At 42.7% G+C, this 17,503-nt stretch overlaps 3 protein-coding genes across 5 annotated transcripts; all 3 read left to right on the top strand.

Annotated features, from left to right (window-relative positions):
- Positions 1 to 607: 607 nt before the first annotated feature.
- On the top strand, positions 608 to 2,901 carry LOC115825122 (biotinidase-like). The gene is made up of 3 exons (XM_030788897.1): positions 608 to 854; positions 1,131 to 1,280; positions 1,575 to 2,901. Exons 1-3 carry the CDS (start codon positions 636 to 638, stop codon positions 2,823 to 2,825), a joined length of 1,620 nt encoding a protein of 539 aa, XP_030644757.1. The 5' UTR covers positions 608 to 635; the 3' UTR covers positions 2,826 to 2,901.
- Positions 2,902 to 4,299: 1,398 nt separating this feature from the next.
- LOC115825128 (biotinidase) lies at positions 4,300 to 7,058 on the top strand. 3 transcript variants are annotated; one of them, XM_030788904.1, is made up of 4 exons: positions 4,300 to 4,356; positions 4,560 to 4,815; positions 4,991 to 5,140; positions 5,448 to 7,058. In XM_030788904.1, exons 2-4 carry the CDS (start codon positions 4,597 to 4,599, stop codon positions 6,672 to 6,674), a joined length of 1,596 nt encoding a protein of 531 aa, XP_030644764.1. In that variant the 5' UTR covers positions 4,300 to 4,356; positions 4,560 to 4,596; the 3' UTR covers positions 6,675 to 7,058. The 3 variants fall into 3 exon arrangements, with proteins under 3 accessions (XP_030644764.1, XP_030644766.1, XP_030644765.1); XM_030788906.1 differs by having other exon boundaries at positions 4,316 to 4,356; positions 4,580 to 4,815; XM_030788905.1 differs by lacking the exon at positions 4,300 to 4,356 and having other exon boundaries at positions 4,503 to 4,815.
- A 6,757-nt stretch (positions 7,059 to 13,815) lies between these two features.
- LOC115824759 (biotinidase-like) lies at positions 13,816 to 17,149 on the top strand. The gene is made up of 3 exons (XM_030788511.1): positions 13,816 to 14,034; positions 15,573 to 15,722; positions 16,016 to 17,149. Exons 1-3 carry the CDS (start codon positions 13,816 to 13,818, stop codon positions 17,147 to 17,149), a joined length of 1,503 nt encoding a protein of 500 aa, XP_030644371.1.
- The last annotated feature ends 354 nt before the right edge of the window (positions 17,150 to 17,503 follow it).

Genomic DNA, 17,503 nt, shown 5'->3' with positions numbered 1-17,503 from the left:
CCTTTCTTTTGAATCTGCTCCTGTGAGCAGAAAATTCAAACTGTCCAGGTTCCTGCAGACAATGGGAAAGAAGTCACAGCTTGATAAGAAATTCATTAGCCTGTTTTTGGGTTCACTTTGGGAGGACAGAGTGGGCAGATTCTGGCATGGTTAATGTCACCAAATGAACTGTCACCTACTGTGGATCCAGGCTATGTCACTTTATCAGGTGAATAAAACTGACCACCTACTGTGTGCCGAGTGCATCGGCCTATGCAGATCTTAACCAATCGGTGTGTGAGTGTGAAAATAATATCTATGAATGGAGGTCATGAGGAGCAATTTGGTTCAAATTCAGAGCAACTGTGGGACACTTTGAGATCCAGGCAGAGACTCATTCTCAGTGGTTGACGGTAAGACACATGATTTCATCTGTAAGGAGGGAAACACACGAAGAATTGTTTAAAATGTTTACACTGTTCAGTCTTACCAGCAGAGTTTTTTGATGATATACACTGTTACAACTGGGGAAATTTGAATATTATGTGGTGAACTTTGTCCTGACTCTTATCTTGGGTCTTGTGGCTTGAAAACAACATCTCCTTCCTCCTCTGGCTAGAGTTCATTTGTTTTCAACAGGGTAACTGGACTCATTCATGGCTGTCCTCATACTGACCACTGCCTTTGTGGCATTGTTCCTGAGTGAGGGCCTGGTGCTTAAAGCAGAGGTTCCATCGTACATTGCAGCTGTTTATGAACATCACGTGATTCTGAACCCTGACCCCCGAGTGCAGCTTGAGAGAGAAGCAGCGCTGGTGCACATGAATAAGAATTTGGATGTGTTTGAGGAGCAAGCTGCCTCAGCTGCCAAACAGGTAAAACTGATTCAGTATGTTTAAGTTTAAGTTTCAAGTTTATTTAGAGCCCAATATCACTGTTTACAGTCTCAAAGGGCTTTACAGGCCACAACAGTCAAATCAAAACAGAAAGAATAGTATACAGTATATAAACAGGATATTCAGTATGAATAGTATTGGTGGTCTGTCAGTTTTACAGGAACACTGAAGTTTTTGAAATAGCTATATTAAGGTAAATCAGAACACTAAGTTGTTTGGATCATATCACTGTGTATATTTTTATTTATTTGTCAGGGTGCCCAGATTATAGTTTTTCCAGAAGATGGCATCCTTGGCTTTAACTTCACGAGAACATCTATTGTTGGATACCTTGAGACAGTTCCAGACCCCAAGGTGGTTACCTGGAATCCTTGCACAGAACCAGACAGATTCCCAAACACAGAGGTAGAGTTCCAACCTTAATAACTAAATGACAGTGAAGTTAATAGTTATCACAAGACAATTGTTCAATGTGTGAAGTTCTGCTCATATATTTGATGCTGGGTAAAGTCCCTGCTTTGTTGCTTTGCAAGTGCTGGCTACAGCAAATGTAAAGAAAGTGATTAAACTAACCAGTCACTGTCTTTTATATGTATGTATGAAGCTTAACACTTCAGTTGAAATTTATACTTTGGCAATTACCTCACCAACCTGCACCTATTAAAATGTAACAAAGATTTTGTAACAAATTTGTGACAGGTCCTTCAGCGTCTAAGCTGTATGGCTTTGAAGAACCATCTCTTTCTAGTGGCCAACATGCCTGATCGCCAAGACTGTGACAACTTAACTGATCCCCACTGTCCACCGGATGGCCGTTACCAGTTCAACACAGACGTTGTATTTAGTGACAATGGAACCCTCATAGCGCGATATCATAAACAGAACCTTTATTTCGAGGCTGCCTTTGATACTCCCCCAGAGTGTGAACACATCACTTTCACCACCCCGTTTGCAGGCAAATTTGGGGTCTTCACTTGCTTTGACATCCTATTCTATGAGCCTGTTTTAACCCTAGTGAAGGATATGGGTGTAAGGCAGCTTGTGTTCCCAACAGCATGGATGAACCAGCTCCCCCTATTGGCTGCTGTTCAGTTTCAGAGATCCTTCTCCTATGCAACTGGGATCACATTGCTTGCAGCCAATACACAGGCAAAAGAGCTGGGAATGACTGGAAGCGGGATATATACACCTTGGCATGCTGTGTACCACCATGACAAGGAGGGCAAGTCTGGGAAACTACTGGTGAGCAAAGTGCCAGTCTTAGATCCCTCTATGATGGAGGATGGAGGAGACATCTCTAAGCTGAAGTTAGTGCCTTTCTCTGGGCACTCTAAGCACAGAAGTAGATCAGACAAACTTCATGCAGATCCTAGCTGGTTTATTGGTGATTCACAGTTTGATGTACATGGACAGCAGAAACACATGTCAGAACGTGGCCTGGCAGGAGACATGCAATGCAGTGAGAGAGTGCTTTCTGAGCCGCCCACATTCAACTCCATCATGATGTATGATAACTTCACATTTGTACCTCTGCAAGGCGTTGAGGGGAACTTAAAGGTGTGTGACGGCTCACTCTGCTGCCACCTGTGGTTTCAGAGGTCTGGTCCTGAGGAAGAACTTTATGCACTGGGGGCATTCCAGGGGCTTCATGTAGTCCATGGCACATACTACTTGGAGGTGTGTGCCTTAGTGAGGTGCACTGGCACAGAATTTGGGAGTTGTGGAGGTGGGATTGAGCATGCTCAGACAGTGGTTGATTTCAGGCTACAGGGAACCTTCAGCACACCCCATATCTACCCTGGTGTTCTGGGCAGTGAGATGACACTTGACAGACCGGATGAATCTGGCTGGGAGAGCAAAAGTGAATTCTACATGACTCGAAAAGGAATGGCCACTGGACTAGTGACAGCAGTGCTGTATGGAAGAGTCTACGAGAAGGATGATGAGTAAACTTATCTGGAAAATATTGCATGTCATTTTTGTTGGGGACAAAACAACAGAGAACTAATAAAATGGCTTACTGATACTCATGGTCGGTTATTTTGTTTAGCTGACACATTTGTCGAGAGCAACATACACTATCTACATCAGAGGTCAGAACCTCAAACATACTCAGGGTTAAAAGCCCTGCTCAGTGGTGTGTCAGCAGTATCCTATCTGGGCTCTGAACCCACAATCACCAGGTTACAAGACTTATTCCCATACCAAAATGCCTTTAACAAATCCATGCCATCTAACTGGCTGGTGACAAAGATGACAACCAGAGGGATATCGCAAAAAGAAATTTATTCATTATCAACTGCAAAGAATCATTTTAACATTGCACCAAGAGGCCAGTACATGTTTCTGCCCTTGAGAGCCTCTTTGCACTTTTATAAAAGGCAACATTTCTTACACGCACTCACGTTCATACTCACAAATCACCACACACATGCACATGCACACACCCACACACACTTGCATTTCTCCTCAGTTTACAGTGCAGGAAATGCTGTGACTCTTTAAGATTAATAGTTTACCCCTACAGAAAATAGAACAAAACTCAGTCTGCACCATAGACTTCTGTTGCAGGAAGTTCTCAATGAATCTTAAGATGTACAGTAGATGATTCTTACCATCCTCTCCCAATTTCATTGTTGTTCACAGTAATAATGGCAAAAAGACCTTAAATGAAGCAAAGAGGGGTAAAAAGGAATTATGCACTTAATTTGTGCACTGGGTCCCTTTAGCTGAGTGTGTCCTCCACTTCTCTCATTTCCACAATTCCTCCATACTACCAGAGAGGACGGGGGTCAGTGGCAGTCTCAGAGTAGTCAGTCACTACTAAATTTCAGAAACCTTCAGAAACCTTCAGAATGTGTAAAATAAGGCTCTGTACATTTACCATCATTACAACAATGTTCCATGTTTTCTTGTACATGTGTATAATATTGTTGATTGTCCAGCAAAGATGGCAAGTTTGGGTTGATTTTCTTTCTGCGTGTAGGAGGGATGGGAGATTATGGTAGGTAGCAGATACACAGTGAAACTTAAATAAGGATGAATCTCTGACCCCAGACTGTCCCTAAATTCACCTCCTAAATCTACTCTTTCTTTTGAATCTGAATACTGTGAACAGAAGATTCAAACTGTCCAGTTTCCTGCAGAGAATGGAAAAGAATTTACAGCTTGATAAGAAATTTATTAGCCTGTGTTTGGGTTCACTTTTGGAGGACAGAGTGGGCGGATTCTGGCATGGTTAATGTCACCATATCAACCATTAGCCACTGTGGATCCAGGCTGTCACTTTATCAGGTGAATAAAACTGACCACTTACTGTATGATTAATGGATCAGGCTACACAGATCTTAACCAATCGGTGTATGAGTGTGAAAATAATATCTATGAATAGGGGTCATGAGGAGCAATTTGGTTCAAATTCAGAACAACTGTGGGAAACATTGAGATCCAGGCAGAGACTCATTCAGAGACTCAACTGACAGTAAGACACTTTTCATTATTTTAGCTTTAAGGAAGGAAACATCAAGAAAATATTTAAGCATGTTCACATTTTTCAACCTCAACAGCAAAATCTTTGACTCCATGCGTCATAATGAGTTGGCAATTTTTTGTGGTGAACTTTGTCCTGATAATTATCTGGGTCTTGTGGCTTGAAAATAATGTTGCCCTCCTCTACTGGGGCAGAGTTCATTTGTTTTCAACAGGGTAACTGGACTCATTCATGGCTGTCTTCATACTGACCACTGCCTTTGTGGCATTGTTCCTGAGTGAGGGCCTGGTGGTTAAAGCAGAGGTTCCATCGTACATTGCAGCTGTTTATGAACATCATGTGATTCTGAACCCCGAACCTCATGTTCCAATTGAGAGAGAAGCAGCGCTGGTGCACATGAATAAGAATTTGGATGTGTTTGAGGAGCAAGCTGCCTCAGCTGCCAAACAGGTAAGACAAGTCCACTATGAATAGAACTGGCGGTCCAGCGATGTTACGATGAAGTTTTTGAAATATCAGCTACGTTATGGTAACACAGAACGCTAAATTGTTTTGGGTGGTTAAGAACATTTTAACACAGACAAAATTATTGGAACATTTTACTTTGTTTTTATTTATTTGTCAGGGTGCCCAGATTATAGTTTTTCCAGAGAATGGCCTCCATGGCTTTAAGTTCACAAGAACATCTATTGTTGGATACCTTGAAACAGTTCCAGACCCAAGTGTGGTTACCTGGAATCCTTGCACAGAACCAGACAGATTCCCAAACACAGAGGTAAGAGTTCCAGCCTTAATAACCAATTGACAGAACAGTTCATTGAATAGTTATCATAAGACAAATGTTCATTGTGTAAAGTGCTGTTCACATATCTGACACCTAGTAAAGTCCCTGCTTCGTTCCTTCGCAAGAGCCAGATGTAATAAATAGTAAGAGAATGATTAAGCCTATTAAAAAGTGTCTTTTATCTATATGTTTACAGCTTAACACCTGAGTTGAAATTTTAACATTGCCACTTAGCACCCATTAACCACCTACATAAACTAAACTGTAATGAAAACATCTGTAACTACGTTTTTGACAGGTCCTTCAGCGTCTAAGCTGTATGGCTCAGAAGAACCATCTCTTTCTGGTGGCCAACATGCCTAATCGCCAAAACTGTGACAACTTAACTGATCCCCACTGTCCACCGGACGGCCGTTACCAGTTCAACACAAACATTGTATTTAGTGACAATGGAACCCTCATAGCGCGATATAATAAGCTGAACCTGTACTTTGAGAAGGAATATGATACTCCCCCAGAGTGTGAACACGTCACTTTCACCACCCCATTTGCAGGCAAATTTGGGATTTTCACTTGCTTTGACATCCTATTCTATGAGCCTGTTTTGACCCAAGTGAAGATGGGTGTGAGGCAGTTTGTGTTCCCAACAGCATGGATGAACAAGCTCCCCCTATTGGCTGGTATTCACTTCCAGCGATCCTTCTCCTATGCAACTGGGATCACATTGCTTGCAGCCAATACACAGGCAAAAGAGCTGGGAATGACTGGAAGTGGGATATATACACCTTGGCATGCTGTGTACCACCATGACAAGGAGGCCAAGTCTGGGAAACTACTGGTGAGCAAAGTGCCAGTCTTAGATCCCTCTATGATGGAGGATGGAGAAGAAAGCTCTAAGTTGAAACTGGTGCCTTTCTCTGGGCACTCTAAGCACAGGAGCACTGCTGCTTCACAGTTTGATGTACAAGAGCAACAAAAACACATGTCAGAGCGTTGCCTGTCAGGGGACATGCAATGCAGAGAGAGACTGCTTTCTGAGCCGCCCACATTCATCTCCAACATGATGAATGACAATTTCACATTTGTACCTCTGCAAGGCGTTGAGGGGAACTTAAAGGTGTGTGACGGCTCACTCTGCTGCCACCTGTGGTTTCGGAGGTCTGGTCCTGAGGAAGAGCTTTATGCACTGGGGGCATTCCGGGGGATTCATGCGCCTCGTGGCACATACTACTTGGAGGTGTGTGCCTTAGTGAGGTGCACTGGAACGGAATTTAGGAGTTGTGGAGGTGGGATTGAGAATGCTCAGACAGTGGTTGATTTCAGGCTACAGGGAACCTTCAGCACTCCCCATATCTACCCTGGTGTTCTGGGCAGTGAGATGACACTTGACAGACCGGATGAATCTGGCTGGGAGAACAAAAGTGAATTCTACATGACTCGAAAAGGAATGGCCACTGGACTAGTGACAGCAGTGCTGTATGGAAGAGTCTACGAAAAGGATGGATATGGAAAACGTTGCCCATAGCTGTGGTGGAAGAAAAAAAATCTTCTGACAGCTTATAAAGTAGCTTAATGATAGTCATGACTGATTATTTTTTATGTGAATCTAAGATTACTATGTGCTCATAAGGACAAGCATGTCCAATGTCATATCTGGGCTTCAAACCCACAATCACCTGGTTATAAGATGAATTTTGTTTAACTGGATGATGACAAAGATGACAACCAGAGGTATATGGCAAAAAGAAATTTATTCATTATCAATTATTAATAATCATTTTTAACAGTGTACCAAGAGGCCAGTGCATGTTCCTGCCCTTAAGAACCTCTTTGCACATCTATAAAAGGCAACGTTTCTTACACACTCACACGTTCACACTCACAAATCACCACACATACACACACACACATCTCTCCTCAGTTTACAGTACAGGAAATGCTGTGATTCTTTATAGACCAGAGTTGTAGGAGTAAAACCCTGACTGCACCTTGATGGCTGGTCTCAAAATCAGGTACGAAATGTGTAACGAGGCCTTAAGATTAAAAGTTTACCCCTACAGAAAATAGAACAAAACTCAGTCTGCACCATAGACTTCTGTTGCAGGAAGTTCTCAATGAATCTGATCATTATTACCATCCATTCCTATTTTCCTTTTTGTTCACAATAAATTAACTGTCGCTTAAAAAAATGAAATCCTCATCATGCTCAAATAAAGATGGAAAAAAAAGAGAAGCTCTCTAAATTAATTTGCAGCACTTGGTCCCTCCACTTCTCTCATTTCCACAATTCCTCCATACTACCAGAGAGGAGGGGGTTCATGGGAGTCTCAGAGTAGTCAGTCACTTCTGAATTTCAGTCAGAGATTTGCAATCTTATGTAAGCTTGTAAAACCCCCTAAAGAAACAGAGCATAGTTGGATGAAGAGTGTTGAATTAGCTCCTAATCCAGCGATGAGGAGATGAACATGTAGTTATTTTAGAGAGACAGAAACCAAACAGGTGTGCTGCTCAGTATGAAAGCTGTAGTGTAGGCCATCAGTGTCCTTCTTCACTCTCCGCTTTCTCCAGTTCCCTCAATCTCTAAGGCTCCTGAGATTGGCCCTTTAGGCCAAAGGAAGGAAGGAAAACTGGGCACGACCACCCAAATTACAGGGCATCGTCTTTTGCCCACAGGGCTGGTAGCTTAAGACAGACTGGAGACAGGGGCGTGTCCTCAGTAGGTTTCTGAGTCTGAGTCGTTAAGCTCGTCGTCGGGCACAACCAGGCCGTCCTCTCTACCCAGGCTGTTGAAGCTGCAGTAGGAGGCATGTTCAGAGCGCAGGACAGGTAAAGGGTCGAAGGTTACTGCTTTTGAGGGGCTGGAATAGTGGTTAATGGCGTTGAATGTGAGGCCTGGTATCGAACCAACACTTCCAGGGGAAACCGGCATCATGGTGGCAAGGATGAGGGCAAGGCAGTCAGCAACATCTTTGTTTGGAGCGCAAGCCAAGGCTGGTGTGTAACCTTAAAAAGAACAAAAATAGGATTATTTTTAATATAAGACATGCTTGCCCACTGACAATTACAAACTGTATGGAAAGTTATGTCCAGTATTTTCAATGTGCTGACCATTCTCATCCACGGCAAGGACACTGGCACCTTTTCCCAGCAGCTCCTGCACCACCACTGTAAGGCCGTTCCGAGCAGCAACATGCAAAGGTCTAAGGGGGGAAACAAAAAAGGAGACCTCCATGTTACAGACTGAAATTTCACTAGTCGTATGCTAGGCTGGTTCACCAGAGTTAGTTCAGGTTAAGAAACCTAGTAAAAGAGAGATGACTATACAGTAGTGATGTGCGGGTCGACCCTGCAATTACAGAACTATAAAGTATGGAAGCCCTAAGATGCCATGAACGTATATTTAATTTACATTCCGTTTTCTCGTGATAACGTGTTATTTTTTTTGTGATCTCAAGATATCAACTTATTTAGGCCTATGTCATTATCATGAAATAACGAAACTTTGTTTTCTCGAGATAACGATATAAATAATTCGAGATCTTGAGAGAACAATCTTGTGACCTTCTCCTGCACCATTCTAGCGAGGTTCTCCATGGGCATCCCTCTCCCTCAATGCAGCATAGAACAGTTCATCCATTTGCTCAAGTTTGAGAGAGAGAGCGTGGTGACATGCACTGTATCCTTCTCCTGTAATTCGTTACCCTGAACAATGCACAACAAAGCACAGGCCACTTGACTATTATCTTGTTATCACGGGAAAATGATTGTTTTATCGAGACCTCAAATTAATTATGTCGTTGTCTCGAGAAAACAAAGTTTCGTTATGTCGTGATAATGACATAAATATGTCGAGATCTCAAGGAAACAAAGAAAAAACGGAATCTAAATAAAATGTAAATTCATGGCATCTTAGGGCTTCCATAATAAAGTACCCTACATCTATCTCTCTGCACCCAGTCTATAATTCATAATGCATTAGGACAGGCCATAATCTATATTTATAGCCTGGCCTTTATCAGCAGCTTTACCATCAGTTTACCATCTGTTTATCATTTTCTACACGGTGCAGCCAAACACTAGGCTAAACGAGACAGTATAGACACATATGTAGGCTACTATTTTGTGAAAGTTCACTGGTAAAGTGTGAAAAAGGATGCATTTGTGTGTGTGTGTTTGTGAGAGAGAGAGAGAGAGAGAGAGAGAGAGAGAGAGTTCATATATCTTTAATGAAGGATTACTTCTTTTTTTGCTGCTATTCAACAATAAACAACACCGTTTCGAACAATTCGTCTGTTTATTTAGTAGCCTAGACCCAGACGCTATTAGGCTAAGATAAAATAGGCTATACTGTGCAATGTATTATGCTAACGCTTGGGGAAACAGCCCAAAAACGAAATAGTTCAACGCTGTTCACTTTGGCTCGTGAAAAACCTCGTTGTCTACACAAGTGTCTGTTCTTTTTGAAACGTGCACTAAATAAGAAAAACGTTATCTTACTCTATGATATGGATGCCATCACTATACAGGCTAAAGTTAGCGGTTTGCGGTCGGGTCGGGTTCGGGTGGTCAATTAACGCGTATTTCTGCGGGTCGGGCATTGTGGGTTGGCTCTCATAACGGGTCGGGTGGGTGCGGGTATTAAAAAACCCTGACCCGCGCATCACTAGTAATCTACCTCATGTCTGTGGTAGGATAACGACCACTTTTTATGTTTCGAAGGAAGAAAAAAACGTGATTGTTGTAAGGTTTTTTTGGTGACTGTTTCACCTGTCGTCTTAGAGAAGCCTCCTCTGCAGGGATTAATGTCTTAATTGGAGTGGTTCAGTCGCATACAAAAATTTTCATAACTATCGCTTATAAATAATGGGTGATCTTGTGCCAGATGCGACTCGGATGACAACAGGTATTAGGGAACCAAACATTGCACATATTTCAGATAATCACATTAAATCAACAGACAAAAACTATGTAAAATAACAAACAAAACAATTTTTAATTTTTTTTTTTTTTGCATGCCTCTCTAACGCCTAAGGTCTATTACCACACATAGAATCTCATAAACCTATTTATCAGACTGTCTAGTTTTCACATGACCAAACAGTGCTTACACAAGCGTCTTTTTTCTTTTCCCTTTTTCAGTAATTCCTTCTCTGTTTCTCACACGCCACGCAGACACAAACACACACACACACACACACACACACACACACACATACACACAGAACACAAGCACGCAGTGAGCACAATCGAAAACAACATAAAAAACCAAACTTCCCTCTTTTCTCTCTTCTCGAGTGGTCACACACAAGCCTACTAAATCCAAATTAATACTTTAACCTCTGCCCGTCAGACAACTGCAATACTGCACATTTTGCAGCATACAGTAATTACATATGCACAGGTCCCTATAACATAAATACTTCATCATGACAAAGGTCATGACACGCATTTTCCTTCTAAAAGTTGCAGTCATAACACAAAGTGATATTTTTCCCACAGAAGAGAGCTCTAAGCTGAAGTTGGTGTCTTTTTCTGGGCGTTCTAAGCAGAGGAGTGGATCAGACAAACTTTGATGTACAAGAGCAACAGAAAAATGTGTCAGTGCCTTGCTTGGCAGGGGACATGTGATGCAGTGAGGGACTGCTTTAAACAAAAGCATCTGTGCCTCACTGAACTGGATACCAATTCAAGAGTGCCCATGATACCCAGCACAAAGATAGAGTCCTCAGACAGGGGACACTTAATCTGAGGTGAAGCTAGTGTAACTTACCCCACAGTGTAGGGATGTCCTCACCCATTTGTCCCTGGCCTCCATATTGGCGCCCATACTGAGCAGGGAGTAAACACAGTCTGTGTGACCACCGGCGCACCATGAATCGGATGCATGTATGCCTCAGACACTCACTGTCCATGTCCGTTCTGAGTGTTGACAGCTATGTGCTAGTCAGCATTGCCAATGAGCAGGCATAGACACACTTTTATTGCATAGATACCACGATAATTGGCTCGACATTTGTGGACGACAAGAAAAGCTCCACGACAAGATGAGCCTCTAAGTGAAAAGGTGGAGAACCATGTTGTGACCATGAAAGGTGAGCGAAAAGAGAAGAGTGACAATGACTGAGATGAAATTTGGATTCAGAGAGACAGTAAGGAGAAAGATTAAAGTTAGTGCAGAATTGTTTCACAGCTTACGGCTAAGTGCAGAGGGCTGATGGGAGCTCAGCCATCTCTTTGTTTTCAAGTTTCAAGTTTAAGTTTATTTAGAGCCCAAGATCACTGTTTACAGTCTCAAAGGGCTTTACATGCCCAAAGGATTACAACAAAACAGAGCAGGGTGGCACCCCCTGACTTGATCCTCATAGCGGGCAAGAAAAAACTCCTCAAAAAAACCCAGACGTTAGGGAAAAATAGGAGAAATCTTGAGAAGGACCACAAAGAGAGGAGACCCCTTCTAGGCTAGCCAGGCATGCAGTAGGTGCCAGCCCAGAGGGCAACTTACAAGACAACACAGTGATAATAAAATGAAAGCTCAACTAGTAGGCAGAATGAAGAATGACAAAACAGCATGGGGCTCAGTTGGGGTGGACGGCACAGCTGTAGCAGCGCAGGAAGACACGAAGCCACAGCAGCCATCGGGATGACAGTGAAGAGAGATTACATGGAGGGTGGGGGGGGCACACCTAAGAGAAAGTAGCCACATTCAAGCCAGACACTCATGCTCAAACTGATGAGCCACAGCCATGCAGGAGAAGGGGGAGGGAAGGAGAGCATTATTGGAGTAGCGGCACTTAACAGATGAAATAAGGAAAATAATTTTATAGATAATTTTGTATTGAAAGTTGCAAGAGTAGTGGCTGAGGAGGGCGCAGGAGGAGCAGGGCCACGTGGGGGGAGCAGGGCCAGGGACAGCAGGGCACAAAGTCATTCAGCCGGCCAGGGGAAGGTGCCACATCCAGGAAGGAGGCGCAGACATTGACCACTCACACAAAGAGAAGAGAGCAGGTTAATGACAGAAACTGACCAGGTTAAGATAAGAGCAGAGGAGAGGGAGGAGAGAGAGAAGATGAGAGGTACCTAAGCCGGCAGCTACTAAGCTAAACTATGCCAGGAGAGACTACAGCAGAGACTGAGCTTTACCGGATGATTAGTTTGAGATTATGCTATCATACGACACGGAGAATAAATGAGTCTTAAGTTTGGTTTTAAAGGTAGCAAGAGATTGCCTCTTTGATATCTATAGGTAGGCTGTTCCAGAGAAAGGGTGCGTGGTAGGCAAAGGCGCGATGGCCGGCAGACTTCTTTTTAAGTCTTGGAACAACTAATAATTTAGCAGCCTGAGAGCACAGGGTGTGGGGGGGGTCGTAGAGTGTAATTAAATCAGAAAGATAGGCCGGTGCAAGCCCATGGAGAATTTTAAATGTTAATAGGAGGACTTTAAAATCAGCCCTCATGTGAATTGGGAGCCAGTGAAGGGAAGCCAGGATGGGAGTGATGTGATCGAACTTCCTAGTTCGGGTCAGGATTCTGGCAGCAGCATTCTGGACGAGCTGAAGACTTCTGGTACTAGAGGCGGGCAAACCAGAGTACAGAACGTTACAGTAGTCGAGGCAAGACGTGACAAATGCATGGACAATGGTTTCTGCATCAGCTAAACATAGTAGGGGCCTAATTTTGGCGATATTGCGGAGATGATAAAAGGCCGTTTCGGTAGTATTCTTGATATGAGTGACAAGCGAGAGACTAGAGTCAAAAATCACACCAAGGTTTTTAGCTGTAGAATTTTGCGAGAGAATGCAGTTGTCAAACTTCAATTTAAGATTATTAAAAAGATGCTTATGCGCAGGGGGTCCAATGACTAGCATTTCTTATACTAAATTTATATGTATTTTTACCAACAGGAAAGGTAAATGCTACTATCAACAAAATAAGATTGCACAAATGTGATAACATTTTCAGATTTCCTAAATATGATGGTGAACAAACATGAAATAATTAAAAACATTCTGCTTGTAATTAATCTCATCATATGAGGGCAGTACTTATCTAGTTATTTAATGTCAGTGCAACACACTGCCAGGTGATTTTTAATGTCACAAAATCTCTCAACCATACAGTTTCAAATGTGTGAAATAAGGCTCTGAACATTTACCATCATGAAGAAAAAGGAGAAGTACCACTTCTTCTTTCATTACAACGTTTCATGTTTTCTTGTACATTGGTAATATTATTGATCCAACAAAGCTGTCAAAGCTGTGGGTTGTTTTTCTTTTAGTGTGTAGGAGGGGCAGGGGATTAACCAATCAGTGTATGAGTATGAAAATAATATCTATTAATGCAGGTCATGAGGAGCAACTTGGTTCAGTTCAGAGCGAATGTGGGACACTCTGAGATCCAGGCAGAGACTCATTCTTGATAATCAAAGGTAAGACACTTTTCATTATTTCAGCTTTAAGGAAGGAAACATGAAGAAAAGCTTTTAACATGTTCACATTTTTCAATCTCAACAACAAAATCTTTGAGGCCATGCATCATAATGAGTTGGCAATTTTTTGTGGTGAACTTTGTCCTGACAATTATCTTGGGTCTTGTGGCTTGAAAACAACGTCCCCTTCCTCTACTGGGGCAGAGGTCATTTGCTTTCAACAGGGTGACTTGTCTCATTCATGGCTGTCCTCATACTGACCACTGCCTTTGTGGCATTTTTCCTGAGTGAGGGCCTGGTGGTCAAAGCAGAAGTTGCAACGTACATTGCAGCTGTTTATGAACATCATGTGATTCTGAACCCTGAACCTCGTGTTCCAATTGAGAGAGAAGCAGCGCTGGTGCACATGAATAAGAACTTAGATGTGTTTGAGGAGCAAGCTGCCTCAGCTGCCAAACAGGTAAGACCGGTTCAGTATGAAAAGCATTGGTGGTCTGGCAGTTTTACAGGAACACTGAAGTTTTTGAAATACTTTTACGGCTTTTGTTCCTGCTTGCAGGGGTCAGGCGAGTCCCTGATGGCAGACCCCCAAAACACCCTATTTCAAGTACCCTCTCTTAAGCCTTCTGTCCTTCATGTCCTTGATTACCAGTTCCTCCCATCTCAGCTATGGTCGCCCCTTACCTCTCCTAACTGCTCTTATGTCAAAGGCCCGCCTAATTAGTTTTTCTTCATCCCCTCTGGCTACATGTCTGAACCACCTGAGTCTTCCACTAGCTAGCACTTTCTATAGGAGCAACATGTACCCTTGACCTTATATCCTCATTGCTAATCCTATCCCTCAATGTCACTCCACAAATCATTCTAAGCATTCTCATCTTTGTCACTTCCAGCCGTCTTTTCTGCACCTCTTTCAGTGGCCATGTCTCTGAACCATAGATCATAACACTTCTCACACAGGCTTTGTATACTTCGTTCCCTTGCGACATAGCACACCAGCCATATCTCTAGACTTATTCCAGCCACTCCTTACTCTGGCCGTAGCTGCAGCTTCTGCATCCCCTGATCCATCGATCACGGCACCTAAATGGCAGAAATTCCTAACCGCCTCTATCTTGTCTGTTCCTACAACTGAATTAGCTAATTCCTCTCCTTTATTGTCGACGTCATCACTTTTCTCTACACACTCCCTGCATTTGAAAGTACCTTTCTCCTTGATCAACCTACCTTTAATTCCACTACATCTTTTGTGAACCCACATACTACACTCCAAACACAGTATGGAATCGCCCTTAACCCTTGTTCCACACACCGAACATGGGTCTACTATAGCCTTTTCACAACTTTTGTATTCTCTGCTCATCTTCATGATCTTCACTTTCAGCCCCTTTTTCTCCATTGCCTCCTTCCAAGCACTAAATTTTGTCTTAACCTCTTTTAATGTCCTACCAGTCAGAACCAGGTCTCTAAATAAACTTAAACTTGAAACTTGAACTTGAAACTTGAACCAGGTCATCTGCGTAGAGAAGCTCCATAAGAGCCTCTTTGTTCAAACTCTTTGTAATCTCATCCATAACTATGATAAAGAGTAAAGGGCTCAACACTGAACCTTGATGCACTCATACTTTAACCATAAAGCTATCAGAAGTTTGCCCTTCAAGCTGTACCACAGTCTCCACTTGTTCATACATTTCCATTATGGCTGCCACCAGTCTCTCAGCTACTCCCTTACGTCTAAGCGCCCATCAGATAAGGCTCCTGGGAACTCTATCAAAAGCTTTCTCTAAGTTGTCAAATATATATAGATCTTTCCTTCTTTCATTATACTTTTCAATAAACTATCTCAGAATAAAAATAGCATTTATAGTCCCTGAAGTTTTGGAAATGACATCTATATTTTGGTAACACAGAACACTAAGTTGCTTTGGTGGTTAAGAACCTTTTAACAGACAAAATTATTGGAACATATTACCGTGTATATTTTTATTTATTTGTCAGGGTGCCCAGATTATAGTTTTTCCAGAAGATGGCATCCATGGCTATAACTTCACAAGAATATCTATTGTTGGATACCTTGAAACAGTGCCAGACCCCAGGGTAGTTACCTGGAGTCCTTGCACAGAATCAGACAGATTCCCAAACACAGAGGTAGAGTTCCAACCTTAATAACTAAATGACAGTGATTTAATAGTTATCATAAGACAAATGTTCATTGTGTGAAGTTCTGCTCATATATTTGATACTGGGTAAAGTCCCTGTTTTGTTGCTTTGCAAGTACTGGATACAGTAAATGTAAAGAGAATGATTATACTACTCAGTCACTGTTTTTTATCTGTATGTATGAAGCTTAACACCTCAGTTGAAATTTATACTTTGGCAATTACCTCACCAACCTGCACCTAATAAAATGTAACAAAAATTTTGTAACAAATTTGTGACAGGTCCTTCAGCGTCTAAGCTGTATGGCTTTGAAGAACCATCTTTTTTTGGTGGCCAATATGCCTGATCGCCAAGACTGTGACAACTTAACTGATCCTCACTGTCCACCGGACGGCCGTTACCAGTTCAACACAGACGTTGTATTTAGTGACAATGGAACCCTCATAGCACGATATCATAAGCTGAATCTGTTCCATGAAGAGGAATATGATACTCCCCCAGAGTGTGAACACATCACTTTCACCACCCCATTTGCAGGCAAATTTGGGGTCTTCACTTGCTTTGACATCCTATTCTATGAGCCTGTTATGTTCCTGTTGAAGAATACGAGTGTTAAGCAGTTTGTGTTCCCAACAGCATGGATGAACAAGCTCCCCCTGCTGGCTGCTGTTCAGTTTCAGAGATCCTTCTCCTATGCAACTGGGATCACACTGCTTGCAGCCAATCTACAGGGAAACGGGCGAATGACTGGCAGCGGGATATATACACCTTGGCATGCTGTGTACCACCATGACAAGGAGGGCAAGTCTGGGAAATTACTGGTGAGCAAAGTGCCAGTCTTAGATCCCCCTATGATGGAAGATGGAGAAGAGAGCTATAAGTTGAAACTGGTGCCTTTCTCTAGGCTTTCTAGGGGAGTGCTTTCTGAGCCGCCCACATTCATCTCCAACATGATGAATGACAACTTTACATTTGTGCCTCTGCAAGGCGTTGAGGGGAACTTAAAGGTGTGTGACGGCTCACTCTGCTGCCACCTGTGGTTTCGGAGGTCTGGTCCTGAGGAAGAGCTTTATGCACTGGGGGCATTCCAGGGGCTTCATGCGCCTCTTGGTACATATTACTTGGAGGTGTGTGCCTTAGTGAAGTGCAATGGCACGAAATATGGGAGCTGTGGAGTTGGGACTGACCATGCTCAGACAGTGGTTGACTTCAGGCTACAGGGAACCTTCAGTACACAGTACATCTACCCTGGTGTTCTGGGCAGTGAGATGACACTTGACAGACCAGATGAATCTGGCTGGGAGAGCAAAAGTGAATTCTATATGACTCGAAAAGGAATGGCTACTGGACTAGTGACAGCAGTGCTGTATGGAAGAGTCTACGAGAAGGATGGATATGGAAAACGTTGCCCATAGACCTGGTGGGAGAAAAAAATCTTCAGACAGCTTATAAAGTGGCTTAATGACTCTCATGGTTGATTATTTTTTAATGTGAATCTAAGATTACTATGTGCTCATAAGGACAAGCAAACAGAAACCCCAGCAATGTGAAATAGATCAGAAACCGGAGGGTTGTTGGAACAAAGCCTGAGTATGAAACAGCTTTTCCTATACTGCAGTCAAAAGAGACTGGGAAAGATTTTGTTTGTTTAGCTGACACACTTATCTAGAACAATATATAGTTATCACTTAGTACATCAAAGGTCGTAACCTTGAGCACCCTGAGGGTTAAAAGCTTTGCTCAGGGGTATGACAGCAATGTCATATCTG

Source organism: Chanos chanos, chromosome 12, assembly GCF_902362185.1.
Source record: "Chanos chanos chromosome 12, fChaCha1.1, whole genome shotgun sequence".
Classification (NCBI taxonomy): domain Eukaryota; kingdom Metazoa; phylum Chordata; class Actinopteri; order Gonorynchiformes; family Chanidae; genus Chanos; species Chanos chanos.
This window is presented reverse-complemented; position numbering and strand designations above follow the sequence as displayed.